General features: G+C 31.5%; 1 protein-coding gene across 1 annotated transcript in view; it reads right to left on the bottom strand.

Annotated features, from left to right (window-relative positions):
• Positions 1 to 7,776: 7,776 nt before the first annotated feature.
• LOC134710765 (uncharacterized) overlaps positions 7,777 to 20,360 on the bottom strand; it is a 48,939-nt gene continuing 36,355 nt past the window's right edge. Inside the window, exons 15-19 of the mRNA XM_063571161.1 lie at positions 14,355 to 14,555; positions 13,330 to 13,380; positions 10,742 to 11,068; positions 9,990 to 10,343; positions 7,777 to 8,576 (exon numbers count right to left, since the gene is read on the bottom strand). Of these exons, the coding sequence (XP_063427231.1) occupies positions 8,395 to 8,576; positions 9,990 to 10,343; positions 10,742 to 11,068; positions 13,330 to 13,380; positions 14,355 to 14,555 (1,115 nt within the window). The 3' untranslated portion in view covers positions 7,777 to 8,394. The remainder of the gene's footprint in view (positions 8,577 to 9,989; positions 10,344 to 10,741; positions 11,069 to 13,329; positions 13,381 to 14,354; positions 14,556 to 20,360) is intronic.

The following is a 20,360-nucleotide window of genomic DNA, read 5'->3' as shown; positions in this document are numbered from 1 at the left end:
TCCTTTGGATAGACACACCTTACTTCTTTTTATTTATTTCAGCAGATAAATACACAAGCAGATTTTTACATGGGAGGTAATGACGTTGGTAACATAAAATCTTATTTTCATGACGTTGAAGTAAATACAACTTCATCGGGGCCTTTTATAGCTGACTTTGTGGTATGGGCTTTGCTCATTGTTGAAAGCCGTACGGTGACCTATAGTTGTTAATGTCTGTGTCATTTCGATCTTTTGTGGATAGTTGTCTCATTGGCAATCATACCACATCTTCTTTTTTATATATCTAAATACAAAAAAAATGCCCTTTTTTTAATACAAAATACAAGTAGCTAGTTTTTAATCTAAAACTTATGTTAATTTAGTGTTTCATCAAGAAAATTCTATAATTTGTACTAATTGAGAAGAATTTTCCTTTTTTCAATTGTTTGCTTCCAGTTAACAATTCGTCATTAAGTCTTCCGTATAAAGTGATTTCAGCTTGACCTGTCTCGTAAAATTCCGCTGATCGCAAGATGCATGGATCTGTTAATGTATTATTGTACATGTTATACACGTGCTCAATATTCATGATTCTATGTTGATTGTTTTCTTTAAAGGTGACAATCGGTAAACTGCGGCTTTAATGCACGACAACTAAATAGCTGCCATATGTTCCTATCATCACAAACAGAGAATTGTTTTTTTTGACGATTATACGATATGGATGAGTAAAAGCGATAAACTGCTACCATAGACCAAGTTTATGTTATATACATGCAAAGGTATCAGAATTGGATAAACATTTTTTTTTACCAGTCACTCGTTTCAAATTACTTTAACTGTTAAATATTAGGAAAACAAATTTCGACTGTTTTTATCATTTCAATCGATTTAACTTGAAAATGAGTACCTCTATTTTTTTAAATGGCATTATGTATGATGGTAATTGATTGTACCAATTTAAACGAAAAAGTCAACGATGTTTTTTTTTAATTTTATGAATATGCAGATACGTACGAACTCGTTTTTTTGCTGAAATCCTGTACCTATTATTTTCAAAGAAGTGTTATAAGCATATTTATGTACAGAAGATTTCATAATGTTTTGACAAAAATCCGCTTCTGCTGATCTGCTGAAATAAAAAAAAGTTACGGGTGTCTATCCAGAGGATTTGAATGAAAAATGAATTTAAATTTTGGTTAAATCTCTAAAATTTCTACCCTATTTATCTTTTATAGTAGCACATGAAGTTATATTTTTCATTACAAATTTGAAATGCTTAGGAGGGGGGTTATTGCTTGTATACAAACTTTTTCGTTAGAAAAAAACATCATGGGATTGAAGCTGTATCGTATGCCTTCAACCAGGATATTTATTTTTTTCCAAAATAATTTTCGATTAGCAAAATATATTTAAAGGGCATATAGTAGAGTAAGAATATTTTTGGATTTATTTCTTTAAAAGTTGAGATGATATGCACATATATTAAATTAATCCATATTTGTAAAGGTAAACAACTGCAATGCTTTTCTCTTAAACATCAATATATTTTTTTATGTTCTCTTTGTCTTGAAAAACCACAACATGCAAACAATTGTGACCCGGATGGAGTTGTCTCATTGGCACTCAAACCACATCTTCCTATATCTATTGCATGCTCGATTGCTAAGCATTATAGCTATCATTAAAACTGTAATAAGCATATTTCAACACAAACAGGCACTTAATAGGAAAATAAACTCTTAAATTACCAAAAACAAACATTTGCAATATCAAATGCATGTAATAAAAAAAACGAATCTGCTCAAATAGGAAAGTAAGAAAATACCAAGTTATTGGACACAAGGGTCAATTTTATTGTGCAGCAAATGATGAAGCAAGTTGGCAATAATTTCGAAGTAGTCAAATATCTACAAAAACATTCAAAACACACCCAACGGTCATATACTCCAATAGATTCGAAACAACCCATACATAGGAGGGCAGATATCAGAAGACTCGAAGTGGAACACGCACATTACAGACGTTGCAAAAAAGGCAAATTCAACCTTAAGCTTTTTCAGAAGGAACTTAAGATTTTGACCACAGGAATGTAAGAATACTTCTTGCATTTCTCATGTTACATCAACAATGGGATACGCTGCAATAGTATTGAACCCTACGGTAAAGCTAAACGAATATAAGAACAAGCAGCACGCTTTATATCAGGCGACTACAAAACAAGAGAAGATGGCTTCTCAACAGACATGTTAGCAAACAAGAACTGATCCGCACAAGCCAAAAAGTTATACTTTTATACAAGGTAGTTGAGGGGCTGGTTCATGCTATTGAATCAGACGACTTTTTAAAATCATTCAGACCAAGACGAACCAAGGCGAAAAAGTTTGACAATTATCAAGCAACAAACATAATCGAAAAAAGTGAGAAAAAAATAATAGGTGTTTTGATGTTCCCACCATTTAAACTACGCAACATTCTAACTCATTCTTTGTCTCTACTATTATAACATTGAACCAACTAAAGGACACCATTGTTAGCGCAACAAGCACAGAGAGCTTTGAATATGCTATCACAAAACGTCGATAAATCGACGTAATCATACAGATAATGATAAAGAGAGACTATATATACTAGGTAGCCACTTCTGAGTGTAGTGTCGTGTCCTACTCTTTTTCAATCCTATTATCCTGGAAATTAGAACATATTTGTTTTTCATATATTTTTTTTATACTTGAAAGAGGGACGAAAGATACCAAAGGGACAGTCAAACTCATCAATCAAAAATAAACTGACAACGCAATGGCTAAAAATTAAAAAAAAAGGCAAACAATAGTACACATGACACAACATAGAAAACTAAAGAATAAACAACACGAACACCACCAAAAACTAGGGGTGATCACAGGTGCTCCGGAAGGGTAAGCAATTCCTCCTCTACATGTAGCAACCATCGTGTTGCTTATGTGATAACAAATCCGGAAAATTGTCTAAATCGGTAGGTCACATTCATGAAAGGGAAAGGGAATGTAGTTACGACGCAAGGAACATAATGTCGTTTTGTTTTTGTAAATCATAAAATGTAACCCGTATAAAAAAATTGACCAAAATGTTAGTCGCGGCATGAAAGTTTGAAAATTGTTACACTATTTTGTCGGGTAAAGTTTAAGGTTGGTACATATTGAAATGTTTAAACCTGCTGCATTTGTTTGCACCTGTAATAAGTCCATACTTTAACCTATAATGTTGTTTTCTTACAAATTGTGATTTCGTTGGAGTGTTGTCTCATGGCATTCATACCATATCTTCCTATTTCTAAATACAGCAATATTAGAAAATTGTTTAGTGATTTGTTTGATACATTGTTCATTGTTGTTTTGTACATTATACCTTTCCATCTTGCATGGGTCCTAGTGTCTCATTCACGTATTAAAACGAAACAAACTCACAGGCAGTTCCAGCTCCGATCCGCATACACCTATAATACTTGATTGATTAGAGGAAAAAATTCTGGCACGGAAACGATCATTGTACGGAGTCTGAAAACAATTCCGAAGCTGTTAATTAGGTCAAATATATTAGACTTTAAAAACAAATGTAGTTGATTATGAAATGATAAAAGTTGTAAATTCCAAGATTATAGTTGATAATTCCCATATTAAAGCTGAAAATTCCTAGATTAAAATTGATAATTCCCAGATTAAAATTGATAATTCCCAGATTAAAATTGAAAATTTAAAGATTAGAGTTGAGAATTTCAAGATTAAAGTTATCATTCCAGGATTAAAGTCGACGATTTGAAAAAAAGAATGGCCCTAATAATACGCTTCCGTATGATACAATTGTTTTAGATTTATGAGTTTGACTATTCCTTTGGTATCTTGCGTCCCTCTTTTACTATTCCTGCTTACCACAATTCTTTCTGTTTAAAAATAACAACAACATCTGACTTACCTGTTGTATTAATGCAGTCGCACGAATCACCGAAAGAAATATTCGGAACCCATTCATAATTTTTTTCTTTGTGAAATAATTCTTTCCAACCATACCCACACACCAAAAAACTAGAACGTGCTGTAACCTGGTCTAGACAATTTGACGTCAGAAAATCGTCTGAATGTCCTTCCAACAACGATTCAGGCAGATGGTACTTTTTTATGACCATCAATGAGCAGATCAACATGAACTTACAACATCACGTCAATATAATTTAAATACGTAACGTCATTAGCGAGACATGTTTATGGCATCAACGTACACGTCAACTGCTAATTAAATTGCAGAATGCCATGGCACACAGATGCATGCTATAAATGTTTCCATAAACGAAATGCCAATTAATCGACTGCAGAATCATATAGAGCAGTCATACATTGACCCTATAATATTCGATTCAAATGCAAGAGAAATATCTCTCAGCGTATCAGGATAGTATAAAAATAGTAATAAAACACACATTTTTGAATATTATTACATTACATAAAAAAACAGGTATGTGGTGCAATTGCCAATGAGACAACTCTCCACATGAGACCAAAATGACACAGAAATTAACACCTATAGGTCACTGTACGACCTTCAACAATGAGCAAAGCCCGCTAAAAAAGGCCCCGAAATGACAATGTAAAAAATTCAAACGAGAAAATGTATGTTTCATTATAATTCGTTATAATGATTGGCATTCTGAAATCAATCTTCATTTCAATATGAATGTAATGTTCATGATGACACGAGCCACAATTAAATGCACAGGTAAAAAAATAGAAAATCCTGGTAAAAATCGTTTCATTTTGGTTCTTATAAAATAAATGTAATTTTTAGTATTGAAAGTGTCTTTTATTTATGTTATAGGGGAGTAAAAACGTTGAACAAGCGCACATTTTTAGAATTGAGAGTCACTGAAAATGTACCTCGGCCAACGCTTTTACACCCCAATACATTTACAAAAAGAAGCATTCAATTTTTAAATGATAGTTTCTTTTTAGTTGCAGGTGACTGTTTCATGGAGGGTCGAAGTTTTAAAATAAACTTTTAAAATATAACATCAGTTGTTGCCCATTCGTTTGATGTGTTTAATTTGCTTTTGCCATTTGAGACTTTCCGGTTTGAATTAAATTAGCAGTTCAGTATTTTTGGGATTTTTCTTTATCACAAGAAATAAATCAAACAAATATAAAAAAAAAAAAAGAAGATGTGGTATGATTGCCAATGAGACAACTATCCACAAAGACAAAAATGACACAGACATTAACAACTAGAGGTCACCGTACGGACTTCAACAATGAGCAAAGGCCATACCGCATAGTCAGCTATAACTATTAGGTGGCGTGAATCAGATGTGGATACTTAAAAATTCCAAAGATCTTTTAGAGTACATACAATCTAACTTCTTTCATCTTGTAACAGTATTAAAACATTTGACTTTTCTACTCTTTACACAAGTATTCCACATTCCAAACTAAAAGACAAATTAAAAGAGTTGGTATTACTTTGTTTCATTAAAAAGAATGGCCAACGTAGATACAAGTATCTTGTCTTAGGGAGGGATAAATCCTACTTTGTAAAGAATCATTCTGATTCAAATAAAAAATTCTCTGTAACCGTTATTATCAAGATGCTTGATTTCTTGATTGACAACATATTTGTTACGTTCGGAGGACGTGTTTTTCAACAGACTGTCGGCATTTCAATTGGAACAAACTGTGCCCCTCTATTTGCTGACTTGTTTCTTTATTATTATGAGGCTGACTTCATGCAGGAACTTCTTAGGAAGAAAGATAAGAAGTTAGCAATATCCTTTAACTCTACTTTCCACTATATAGATGACGTTCTTTCACCAAACAATTCAAAATTTGGTGACTATGTGGATCGCATCTATCCGGAGATAAAAGATACTACAGATACAGTTAAGTCGGCTTCATATCTGGACTTACATCTAGAAATTTACAATGAGGGTCGGTTGAAGACAAAACTTTACGACAAAAGAGATGATTTCAGCTTTCCAATTGTGAACTTTCGATTTCTAAGTAGCAACATTCCAGCAGCACCTGCATACGGGGTATATATCTCCCAATTGATACGATATTCCCGTGCTTGCATTTCCTATCATGATTTTCTTGATAGAGGGTTACTGCGCACAAGGAAGCTATTAAACCAAGAGTTCCAAATGGTGAAGTTGAAATCATCACTTCGTAAATTTTTGGACGCCATCACGAGTTGGTTGACCGTTATGGAATAACCGTTTCACAAATGATATCGGATATATTCCGTACGTCGTAACTACAATCCCCTTCCCTTTCATGAATTTCACCTACCGAATTAGACTTTTTACCGGATTTGTAATCACATAAGCAACACGACGGGTGCCGCATGTGGAGCAGGATCTGCTTACCCTTCGGAGCACCCGAGATCACCCCTAGTTTTTGGTGGGGTTCGTGTTGTTTATTCTTTAGTTTTCTATGTTGTGTCATGTGTACTATTGTTTTTCTGTTTGTCTTTTTCATTTTTAGCCATGGTGTTGTCAGTTTGTTTTAGATTTACGAGTTTGACTGTCACTTTGGTATCTTTCGTCCCTCTCATATAAAGGCCCCGATAAGACAAAGTAAAACATTTCAAACGAGAAAACTAACGGCCTTATTCATGTAAGAAAAAATGAACGAAAACCAAATTTGTAACACATAAACAAACGACAACCATTGAATAACAGGCTCCTGACTTGTTACAGGCACATATAACATAACTATTATTGCGGGTTTAAAGATAATAGCGGAATCCCAACCCTCCCCTAACCTGGGAAGTTGTATAACAGTACAACATAGAAAACGAACTAAAAAAAATCAGCCGAAAAAGGCTTAACTCATCAAATGGACAAAAATACAGGTGAACGTGGCCGGGTACTTATACATCCCGACACAAAAAAAGTCACAATGAACAGATATGAGAGTACTTGCAGTTATCTGACAGCTAGTTCAAAGCCACTAACAACTAATAAAAAAAATATATGCATCTGAGACTAACAATCAATCCGTACACATCCAACATCCAAGGGATTTAGTGTAAAGACGTCATAAATAGCCAGAGAGAAACATGACCTTGTGCGATGCCAAGTAACAGGTATCGACAGATTACCTAGCTAACATTACTAGTATGTTATATACATATATACTATATGTATATAACATACTAGTAATATTTAGTTATCTTTTAATTTACTGATAACAAAATATTCATTTATACCAATAAAAACAATATTCAATGATCTTATTACAGTGTTGAATAGGTAACCTTTTCGAATAAGTTTATTTAAAGGAGCGACAAGTTTACATGGATCATTTCTAAATTTCCGGGCACGGTTATTAACATTTCCATAAAAATTAGGATGTGCTATCCCGTTTGAAATAAGTTTTCTACAGGTACAACCAAACTTCAAAACCAAATCTTTATATCTATGAAAAAAGTCGATTATCATAGTTTCGTCTTTGTGTACATATGTTTTGCACAAATCAGGTCACAATTACTAACTCATATCCGTCTAACGCATGGCAATCAAATACAATTAGTGAATTTGGTCCATTTTATGAACATTTTCGAAACATCAGGATTTTCTTATTCCAGGGATAGATTACCTTAGCCGTATTTGGCACACTTATTTTAAAATTTTTGGTCCTCAATGCTCAGCATTTTACTTTTTTGGCTTTACAAATATTTTGATATCATACATATTGGATATATGTCTTCTGAAAAATATACTAGGTTTTTAACTTCGTTCACCCTAAACATTTTGAATCCAATATATGAGTAATTAGGAGAAGAGTGGCTTTACATCAAAAAGAAATAAAATTTAGATTTACAGGTGGTTTTTACATTGTATTAACAGGTAACAAAGTTGATATTTACATAACAGAAAAAAATCAATTTTAAAGTTGTCTTATACAAATTACAATCATAAACGCAATGAATTTAAAACAACACATGATCATCTTTTTGATAATCAAACTTTCTGTAGTAAAGAGATTTCACGTATATCGCACGTCCTATATTTTACCTGTAGTACTATATGTACTGATATTGAAATTAATCAATTTACAAACTTAATTATGTGTAAAAGGTGATAGTAGATAATTAGACATTGAAAATATTTGTCAAGCATAATCGACAAGTGGAATGAAAAAGTATCAACGAATGGAAGAATAATTATGAAATGACAAAATCAGTACAAATTATTTTATGTGATTATATCATGAGCAATTAATATTTTCTATAAAAAAAATATTGCATATTTCACAAGAAATACAAGTAATATAACTTTTATATAATCTTGAGTAAGTCATGTAAATAAGCAACAATTTCTTACATATATGTGCAAATACATTTATTCTATTATGTCCGATTCTACCGCAAAAAAATTAAACCGTTTTAAGGACACGAATCAACATTTCCGCAATTGTCACATACTTCTATTTGTGGATTGAAACACTCTTGTTCTGTGTTGCATTGTTTTCCATAAACGATTTTATCATTGCAATTCACAAATCTGTTACAATCTGTAGGATGCTTGTAATTATGAGTTCCATTGTAGTTAATGTTGCAGAAATCATCTAAAATTGAAATGAGATTGAAAGTCTAATAGATATAAGACGATGTTGTATGGGTGCCATTAAGACACTTCTCCTTCAAAGTCACAATTTGTAAAAGAAAAACATCAAAGGTCGAAGTACGGTCTACAAAACGGAGCCTTAGTATTGATATATTATGGTTCACCAAAATATTTTAGCAACGATTCAGCGATTGAAAACAGTAGTTCTCATACCAGATATCTGAATTTGTTACAAACGTTTAAAACGGAATCGTGTTGCTCAATCGTTATTTTTTTTTATTTAGTATTTTTTTTAATTTGGTCCTGTATTCATAGTGACGCGTGTTGTGTCAATGTGTCTTTGGTTTTGAATATTCCCTATGCATGCTATGTATATACCAAATGATTTAAAAAAAAACACATGCAGTTCTGAAATGTTTTAATCCATGTAGAAACCGTATTCCAACGTAAAATAAATTATAAATTAAAGTTGTTCCATCTATTGCAGTGGTTCATTAATTGAAGGTATATGTATATTTGCAATCATACTGCATACTCTTATAACCATAAATAAACATTTTGATTCTTTATTTCATATTTTACAACCATTTAAAAGATTTCACTCATTACAAGACTATATGAAAATCTTTTATTTGTATATAAAGGCAACAGTAGTATACCGCTGTTCAAAATTAATAAATCGATTAAGAGAAAAAAAATCCCGGTTACAAACTTAAACTGAGGGAAACACATCAAATATAAAAGGAAAAATACGACACAACTGAAACACAACACTATATAATATAACGATTTTCCCGACTCGGTAGAGGAGATTGTAACCGATTTAAACAATAAAAAAGTTAAAAAGAAACTAGTAACAGTTTGGTGTGTGTCGCCTTCGTATCACATCAGATCAACTACCTATATTCAACACCGATGAGCAACTATTATTGCAAGACAAATTAATTCATTAAAATGTTTACATGCACACGTATAGTTTCACCTTTTTCAATAGTGGTAGCAAAATGTGAGTCTGAGCATTTGCTATATATCAAATACGTTTGGTAATGAAGAGGTGTATATTGTTTCATTTTGCTTTGAAAGTAGACAATTAAAATAACCCGGCTTTTTTTGCAATAAAATTTTGTTTTCCGTTTTGCTTTTTTCATTTTCATTGTTCAATACTTTATCATAATTCCTATGACCTTGAGGAATTTTGCGATATGGAATTCGAAAAACACAATTTTTCAAATGCGTTTAAAAAAAGTCCGATATTGGTTACAAATTTACAATTATAGAAGAAAAGAATGACATGCTAAACATGTAAAAAAACAGTACGGCAGTCTTGATTTCCGTAAGTTAAATTTTTAAAATGACAACTGTATCTTACCTTCATTTTTGATACAACTCATGCATAGATAAACATATTACTCACTTGGAATAAGGAATAGCTGTTCAGAATTGGAATAAATTGAAGGATCAGTTGGAAACTGGTCATTTTTTACACTACATCTGATTGATGCGTTGTTCATTGCAGTTGTAAAATTTACCCAGAAATGTAAGGTTCTTGTAATCATACAGTTTGTACTTGTGTCTATCGGGGTAGCTATGTACTCAGGAATTAGTGTCTGAAAATTGTCGGCGCTTTTATAAAGTATTTCAACCATTATTTCACCAGCTTCTTTTCCAACGCTTGCATTACAGGAATGAAGCCTATCATATCTGATTGTGGTTAACCCTTCGATTTGATCAGGATTAAGTTGCAGGATTGGGGTTCCATTCGGTTTTGCTTGAGTAAAATAAGAATAAAAACTGAACAATTTTAATAACCACATAAAAATATTCCAAATATTTTCATACAAAAAATAATCGCATATACAAATGATTGCTTTATTGAACGATATATAATAGATTATGTCTAAGCATGCAGTATTTTATGATGTTAACTTTTCGTTTACGTTATCATGAAATAAGAATATGTGGTCTGTTTGAAAATAAAAAGAATTCCTCACCAGAAACAAAATGACGTAGAATTTTGTTCACATGTTTTACAATATAAATAGCTTTGATTATTGAAATTAAAGGTTACACGAGAAATGTGCAAAAGAAACTGTTTGAAAAAAAAGAATAAAAAAAGAATAATAATTACATAAGCATATAGCAAGTATTAAACAAAGAATTGCTTACTTAATATTGTGATACGTCCTGAAGATGGTTGTTTCACCTCACCCTCCACATTAAGTACCACATTGAATCTTCCATCATTTGAACATGAAGCATTCTGAACAGTAATTGTGAGAACTTTTAACTCAAAACTTATATTGACGTTATTCTGTGCATCATTTAAATACATGATTTGTCTATTTTCTTGAATATCAGCTATAGGAATATGATCTGATGATCCTGATATTTGGAATGTTATATTTATCGATGAAAATATTGTTTTATTCACTGAACAGACAATTTGTACTGGTCCAGCAAATATAAGAGATGAAGTATCAGTGCATGCTATATCTACAAAATAAATTAGTGTTTTACATTTAAGTTTTTAATGTTTAAGCAACAATTTGAGTATTTTCTAATTACACATTATAGTTGGCCGCTATTGATAGCAATCTTATCATTTTTTTCAAATAAATGAGAGTAACCAAATTGCACATATATTGTCAGTTTTTTAACCAACTTTTTTTTTAATACCAGACAGATTGTGAATTATTGGAGAGGGGGGTCCTTAAAGTTTTGAATTAGTCTGTTGGCTACATGACTTACCGTGATCACATTCAACAGTATAACCAACGTCATTATCACTGTTCTTTAATATGTATGTACCCCACATGCCGCATGGCCATTATAAAAAAAATACCGATATCATTTATAAAGGGTTGGCAACAACGACATTTCAGCTCTAAGAAATTTCGAGCATTAGTTATCTTTTAAAATTATATTGCAATATATATATATATATATATATATATACAACTCGTCTAAACATCAACCCAACAATGTTAGATCTGTAAATTTGCTTTCGCAAATTTTTGATTCTTCCCTCGCCGGGATTCGAACCCATGCTACTGTGATATCGTGACACCAAATCGCCTGCACTGCAGCCGTCCCGCTAGACCACACGACCACCTGGGCTCTCAAAAAAGAGCTTTCGGTGGCCATATGTTACCTTTCCACGTCAGTTTTAATCTAGCGGCGTACTACAGTACATGATATATAAGGCATGAGGATGTTATTGTTACAGATCAGCTACATTATCTATAGTAAAGGATCCTACAAATTAATGTAAGATACAGTCACAGAAATAATTATATTCATAAGTACGTCTGAGTCAGTGACAACCCTAAAATAACAATGTTGGGTTGATGTTTAGACGAGTTGTATATACATTATGTACACAGCCATGTATCACCATCATTGATGGCGATCCGATGGATACATCTGTTGTAGGGTTGTCACTGACTCAGACGTACTTATGTATATATATACATATATATATATATACGAGTCTAAATTGAAAACTACGTTCAAACCTATATGATTGCGTTGGATAAAAACCGCAATTTTTATACGTGTGCATGTAAAACAAATTTCGTTGTAGAAGGGTCTAAAAACAGCACAAACAACATTTTCTTTAAACCTGCCTACTGCCATTGACGATTGCCAAATAAAATTGATCACAAGATGAAACAAAATGGATCTTAATATAAATTTAATACCTAACAAAGTTTTTTTTACTTGTGGCCACGATGATATGCCACAAACATAAGGTGTAAATATTTTTTAGTACACCAGATTCAGATCCGGATTTCGACAATACATGTCTCTGTTAGGGATCGAAACGGTATTTGGAAAGCCATATAAAAAGTGCACTAATTTTTAGATTAGCTCTTGACCTTTAAGAGTCAATATAGGATAGAAATTGCGGTTTTTATTTTTACGCAGTCATAGGTTTGAACGTAGTTTTCAATTAGACTCGTTTATATTTTATCGGTTGGGTTTGTATAATTTTTTCCCTCCGGTTCAAGAGTATCTCAAATTGAGTGTAAATTTTATGTCCTTCAAAGAACCGGTTCGATTCCCAACATCACTGAAGAGACATTTATTGTCGAAATCCTGATTTGGTGTACAAAAAAAAATATATTGACACCTTGTGATTGTGGCATAACATCTTGGCCACAAGTGTTTTGTTTTCCGTTTAGTAAAACATTTATATTAAGATCCATTTTGTTACATCTTGTGATCAATTTTATTTGGCAATCGCCAATGACAGTCAGCAGGGTTAAAGAACATCAGTTGTTCGACCTGTTAGTCAAATGCGTTTTGTTTAAATATGCTTTTTCACTTTTTTGGTCTTTTGGAAAATGTTGTTTATGCTGTTTTTAGACCCTTCTACAAAGAAATTTTTGACATGCAATCGTATAAGAATTGCGGTTTTTATCCAACGCAATCATAGATTTGAACGTAGTTTTCAATTAAGACTGTATATATATATATATAGTAAATATATAAAATTATGTCAAGAGGCATTAAGTTGTATTGACGTGTTGAATATAGCTATTTATATCGAACTGTATTATTATTTTCCTTTAAATTATTGATTCTTCGTCGCATGACCTAGGTGAAAATATCGATGACATAGACCGTAAAATTATTTGCTATCACAGTCGAGATTTGGACGACTCCGAATCCTGAATTTATTTTATTACAATTGCAATATTTGTGACAACAATAAAAAATCTTTCATTCGATTTGAATATGTACAATCTTACCTTTCGACGGTAATGGAGTTGTTGTAGGAGGCGTTGTTGTCGTACAGAAATCTGAAAAGGAAATTATTGCATAATAAGATGTAATTACATTTGTTTTTAGTAAAGTTACAGCAGTATAACCGACTCATCACTGACTTTTTATAATTTTGTAGGTTTTCGGTTTGTAAATTTCAATACCAGCTGTTTTTGCAAATTGACCTTAGTTACAGGAACAATCTTAATGAATTGACCCGCTTGTTTAGTTGATTGTGCTTGCTACTAAATTTTTACGTTGCTTCTTTATTTTATGATTGATAAAAACTTTAGTTCAGTCGCTTACTTTCTATAATGGAAGACTGTAATACTACATATATGTACCTCATCTCCCCAAAATATCCGAAAATAAGAAAACAAATAAAGTCAATTGAAATTTAAACCTCATACGCTCGATAGTTATTGAAATATTTTAAAGAAAAAAAAATCTGTTTAAAATGTGTCTGTTTACTTGTTTTGAAATTTTTGATAAAATATATTCATTATATGCAACAGCTTTATGAGATATCAATGTCTTAAGCCTTTAAAATATATCAGCATAATTGATGATTTCAGAAAATGTTCAGAATCTTCAGAATATTTCAAAAACAGTTAGAAATAATTTACCTTGATACACATACAATGTTTTCATAAGAACGGAGTTTCAGAGCAATGTTTCAATAACAGTCTTTTAGGAAACTTTTTTATATTTTCCATTTTTATATTATTTTTCATTTTAGTATTAATGTTGTTTTTTTGCACAAGAGTTTCGACAATAATTTAAAAAAAATATTTTAATTTTTTTTTGTAGATATTGATGTTGAAAAAATTGGATGTTGGTCAACTCTGATTTATCTGATGGACATTCTTTTTCAGAGTCTATTTACAACTGAATTTATTTTTTTGGGTGATTAATTTCTAGGTTATTGTCAATAATTTTAGTCCCATATATTTCCTTTCTTTCTTTCCTAGAATAAAAATGGATTGGATGCATTTCATTCCATTTAACATACCAATAGGAACTTCTTGTTGACATACTGCATCTGAACAATTACTAGAACATTTCCCAGTAATGCTGTCACGACACTCCCCATTTGAACAAGCAATTCCTCTTGGAAACATAATGCCTTTGTCTTCTACACATAACACTTTTGAGTCACATCTGCCTGGATGCCCACGATAAGATCCTGGTGACCCACATGCACAAATATCTCCTAGAATTTGAAATGCATCGTTTCCTTACAGGCTTTACAAAACTTTTATTGTTTGATAAATTAATTTGAATTTGCTTTTGACTATATGACAAATACCATGATTTCTGTTTTACTAGTTGTCAATTTTCAATTTTGTGTAGTACAACAACAATTTCCTCATTTTTCGTCAAGTTTTACCCATTTTCCGCAATGAAACTTTTGTTCATACTTTCAATTATCATGAAATGGACCAATCTGAATAAATTTAACTTATAAAAACTATAGAGAGGTTTTATCACATGTTGATGCTTTTTGTGTCAAATTAACCTTGCTGTCAATTTTGTTAATTTGTGATTTTTCACTGTTGTAAGAACAAAATGCATGTTATTTCAACTTCTTTGTTCTTTAAGTAGCAGTCTGGCTAAGAACCATGCAAAATGATAAAATAGTGATACACACTGAATCACAGAAATCCACAATACTTTTTGTGTTGAAAGATATACTGAAGTAAGAGCTAAATTTGTAATATTAAACCATTGAACACAGTATATTTTTCTTGGTGCTTTATTGAATATTGGACAAATATGAACTTTCCCCACTTATTGCAGTATAAGAATTTCACTATTTTCTCCTAAGACCGGATGTTCTAAGGAAAATGTTTATATGCAACCTAAAGAGGATAACTTTCTTTAAAAAATATCAAAAAATAAAATATGTAGCCTAGTCCTGATTTTGAGTACATTTGATTTCTTTTTTTATTCAAAATGGTCTAAGTGAGATAACTCCTTCCAAGAAACATTACTTTCTCTTACATAACAACAGTTGCCATGTGACTGAAAAACATCCAAAGTCGTTATTTAAATAGAATTAAAGATAGCTATGCCATTTTTCTATCTTTTATGAAAATACAGAGTGGTTCCTATTTAATTAAACGGAATCAATAGTATAAAGACTATATTTTCTTAATTCACCCCTGAACTGCAATGTTTACAATTACTCATTTCCTGTCTGCAAAGATTTTGCATCTGCTGTGTTTCATTAGATATAACACAGTTTTATTCCGTTTTTACTGTTACGGGAGTCTAAATCTTCTTTAAGAAGATACTGTGAATGATGTGGAAATATTTTAGAACATTTTTAGGCGAGTCCTTTCACAACTTTTCCAGTGCCAGTGGCATGTCATGAACAATGCCTTGTTGATGTGTATACCATGCTACCGAGTCCGATGCCAGTAAAGAAGCTTGAGAATTCCTGTGGTAGTTTTCAATTTATCAGGACTGTATCATGATCAAAGACATCCCAACGAAGACCAGGGATCAAGTATAGAATACGTGATTGTAGTACCATCGGACTTATATTGAAGTCAAATGAAGTAAATCGGTTCTTATACAAATTACATAATTGTAGTACCATCGGACTTATATTTAAGTCAAATGAAGTAAATCGGTTTTTATACAAGTTAAATTATTTTCCAGGTTTATTATTTGAAGATTGTAGTTATGTTTAATCGCCATATTAAGTTGGGATCGACAGGTCGACAGGTCGACAGGTTGACAGGTCGACAGGTCGATAGGTCGACAGCGACATGTCAACAATTAGCTTGATTGACAGTCCGACAAGTCGAAAATGTAGCTATTTCTTTTTTTTATAATTGTTAAAAGTTTAGGCAAACGGTTCTATAGATAAAAAAACATAAGCATCAACACATCCAATAACAGTATAAGCTATTTATAGTTTTTCATCTAATATATAAAAGAACTCGCCCTGCTGACCTGTCGACCTGTCGACCTGCTGACCTGTCGACCTGCTGACCTGTCGACCTGCTGACCTGTCGACTTTCTGACTATTTAACTGAGTACCAAACCTTCCCTCTACACAACATCCTGACTTAATGACTAATAATCTATGGATAACATGAAACATCTTCTGACCTGTTGACCTGCTGACCTGTCGACCTCCTGACCTGTAAACTTGCTGACTATTTAATTGAGTATCTAACCTCATGCTAGTCCCTATCCACATTGACATATTAACAGCTGTTATGTTAACCCCCAAAAACACCGACCCACAAGAACATATTTAATGTTTCAGCGAATGAATATTTCGATTATTGCCGGAACTAGGCCTTCAGATTGTTGCGCGCCTAAACATTTTTAAAGTATTGGCGTATGGATATTTCGAATATTGCCAGAACTACTTAAACGTATTCTATACTTGGGCCAAGACCAGCTAGTCAGACAATAAGACTGCAACTCATACATTGAATAGAAATACCAAGATTACATAGACAATATCATTGTCAATGTCCATGACTGCATGAGCAAGCAATGAAGCATGACATAACTTGATAACTTCTAAGGACATTTTTGTATGTGTGGCTTTTCACTTGACTGTCTTTTTTGACTGTTTGGCACAGTGTCCTGTTTATTGGAATAAATCAAAGAAAACAGTGTACATGGTGTATGCATCCTCTATCCACTGTGAAAAGGGAGAGCAATATCAGGAGTATCCAGGCATGACCAAAACAGAAAGATCCCTAGACCATGGAGTAATAGTAAGTAATAGTAATACTAACTAAATTTAATTTAAATGTTCTTTTTTTATGGAGGATAGATTTATATCATTCATTGAGATAATGCATTCAAATGATATTAGAGTGCAGTAAAATGTCTAATAATAATGATGTAACTTATTCTTACCTACAGTGAACTAAAACAAATGATTAGTACATTGTAAATCATTACCAAACCCCTCCATTTTCTATGTTTCATCTCAAAATAAGTACTAGTAACTACATGTACCTCTTAAACTTTGTGGGAGTTGACCAGCACCATGATCACACACAAAAAAAAGGTAAATTGGCAAACTGTGACTAAAATGCATATACAGAACAGGTAGGGACTTATTTTTATGGAAGCCTTAATCCGTCTTGATGTCAGACTGGTCGGACAGTTGTCCCAGAGTAATAAACACCTGCTGTGCAATATCCAAGTGGAAGGTCGTAAATCAATCTGTACCAGCTTGATTAGAATTAAATTTTACCTGTACAGATATATTTGTATTTATGGAGAATAGATAAATGTAAAATATTGTTTTGTATTCAAAGAGAAAGAAATGAAATTAAAATTAAATATATAAGAATTTAAATTAAAAATAAAATATTTAGAATTAAAACTAAAATTAAATATCATGAATGTGGGATTTTTTTTTTATAATTTGAAAATGAAATAAAGACGATTTTTAACAATATATTGTGTTGCCAATTATTATAATAGTTTTGTGCCAATAAACTCTTTTGTATTTGCATTTGTATTTGTAAACCGTAAATATTTCATCTAATTCAAAATAATAAGCCTAATAACAACCAAGACTGTTTTCAATCGAAGTTTAAATCAAATTGTTGAGACATCAATCCCGTAAATTAAACCAGTTTTCATTGATGGTTATATTATTTCCCCTTTTAACGTCCTGTTCCTTTATATGTTATTATTAGAAACACAATTTTAAGTATAAGGCCAACATATCGTATTTATAAAATATGTATAGGCATTGTGAATAAAGTTTTTTTCCTTTTGATACAACTTTCCCCTTCGGAGCCTCTACATCAATTCACACCTGTCAATCATTTCTCGCAAGTAAAACATTTTGGTCAGACAGATCAGTCGTGCTTTCTATTTTGACATATTTCCCGTTAATCTCTTTGAAAGTCAAACAATTGGTTTCTTTAAATACAATATTTATAACGCCGTGATCATATTTCAATTCCTATTGTATATGATTTACAATGATTAAGCCTGACTTTGTAAATGGGGTATAGCCTAATAATCTTATACTTGCCAAAAAACTCACTCATCTCCAAACTATATTTCAGACCATACAAGCCATAATATAATACAATAAAATGTACTTGCATTTATATTAAAGAAATAACTAGGTATAAAATGTACATGTAATGAACTACATATTTTTCTACAGCATGGATAAGCTACAATTGATCAAATAATTTATTTAAGAAAAATATATCAGTTATCAGTTACATGAACAACAAATTTGTATCTATGTACATTACATGTATAATCATATCAAAGAGTCAAAGTTTTAAATCATTTTCTTGAAGTTTTGCATTATTCGGTTGCCCCTTCTGACAACAACATGCATGACATGTATTGTAATGTATCAAATGCCCCTCATCAGACTTTTCCTTTTTAAAAAAATGTAAACAAACAAATAAAATAGCTACAAAGGTACCTTCTACCCCTTTTGAAAAAATAACTATATAAAGTGAGGTGTTTATTCTGTAACAGTGTTCAGGTCTGATAATATCTAATAATGTTCATCATTTGTACATGGATATAAAATTCAGAACCTGTCATTCAATTAAAAAAATAAACTGCTACCCATCTAACATAGCAACAAAATTGATGCTATTTTTAAGAGTTGTGGAAAAGAAAAAAATCTGGCTAATTTAAATTACCTTTTTTTGTTGCGAGAGATTTACAACTGTTTGATTGAAATTTTATTAAATTTGTACCATGACCACTCAAATGACATTTATTTAATGACTAAATACTAAAAACCACCTCCCCATATGTCATGTATGTTATAAATTCTTTTATTTGTTATGTAATAAATGTTATAATTACAAATTATTGTATTTACTGATTGAAGATCATCCTGATCTTTTAACATTGTTTAACAAAATGAAAACTTGTATTTTCTATGTTATACATGTACTGATCATGATGTACATGTACATGTAAATAATGTTCAACATTTTATGTCTTATTTTTTAGGTATTTCTAATTACCAGTGTTACCCATAGTCTACTAAGAAAACTAGTACTGAATAAGGTACTAAGTGATATTTTTTTAATAAATAAATATTAAATGGATTATAAAACTGATGGTCAATTTTTCAGCAATTCATGTGTACATGTACCTACAATTTCATGAATGTAAACAGTGCAATTGTTTCATTAAAGCATATACTTACATTTATCTTGATGTTTAAAAAAATAACTGGTTTATACATTGTTCATGTTTGCAATGAACTTTAAAAAAGCATGTTAGGAATTTTGTAATGTAAAATATTGTACATCCACCCTTGGATTTCAAGCATCACCTGATTTTCTCAACTTTCTCTCTAAAGTTGGAGATTGTATGTATATACATGTATGTATGACATTGAGAGAAGTTAATAAATTTCTTCAGTTTTCATTAGGTATTATCTTTGTTAACCAAGGTTTCTGATCTACTTCTCTTTACATTTGATCAAGCTATATTTGTTTTCCCATTCATTATTACTTTCATATATCTTAAAGGGGAGTTACATAAATACATTAGGCACTGACTTTATTCTTTTATATTAGGAAATTCTGTCTTTTATTTCAGGTTTCACACACAGAATGGTGGAAGAAGTAATTTGTTGGAGAAAGTTCTTGCTTGTCTTTATCTACAAATGATGTACATTTTACAGTACACAGAACATTGAGGGATTGATTGAACAAAGCTTAAGAACACAGAACAAGAATTAAAAGAATAAATTCTTATAGATACAAAGCAAATATTACAAAAAAACTATGAAGCTGAAAGTTTACTTGTCTGATATTTGAATATAATTTATATATATATAAATATATAATGTTAAATGTTTAAAGATTTTTGCTCACATTGTTTTGAAAATATATCAAAACATTAACTTTATAAATGAATAATTATAAATCTTTTGAGAAGACATATTTTCATTTCCCCTTATTTTGAATTATCTTTTGTACATTACTTTTGTATACTGCAATGGGTTTTTAGAAAAGTCAATTACAATACCAGC

This window comes from Mytilus trossulus, chromosome 3 (assembly GCF_036588685.1).
Source record: "Mytilus trossulus isolate FHL-02 chromosome 3, PNRI_Mtr1.1.1.hap1, whole genome shotgun sequence".
In the NCBI taxonomy this organism is placed as follows: Eukaryota; Metazoa; Mollusca; class Bivalvia; order Mytilida; family Mytilidae; genus Mytilus; species Mytilus trossulus.
The sequence above is the reverse complement of the archived record's forward strand: the minus strand, read 5'-3'. Positions and strand labels throughout refer to the sequence as shown.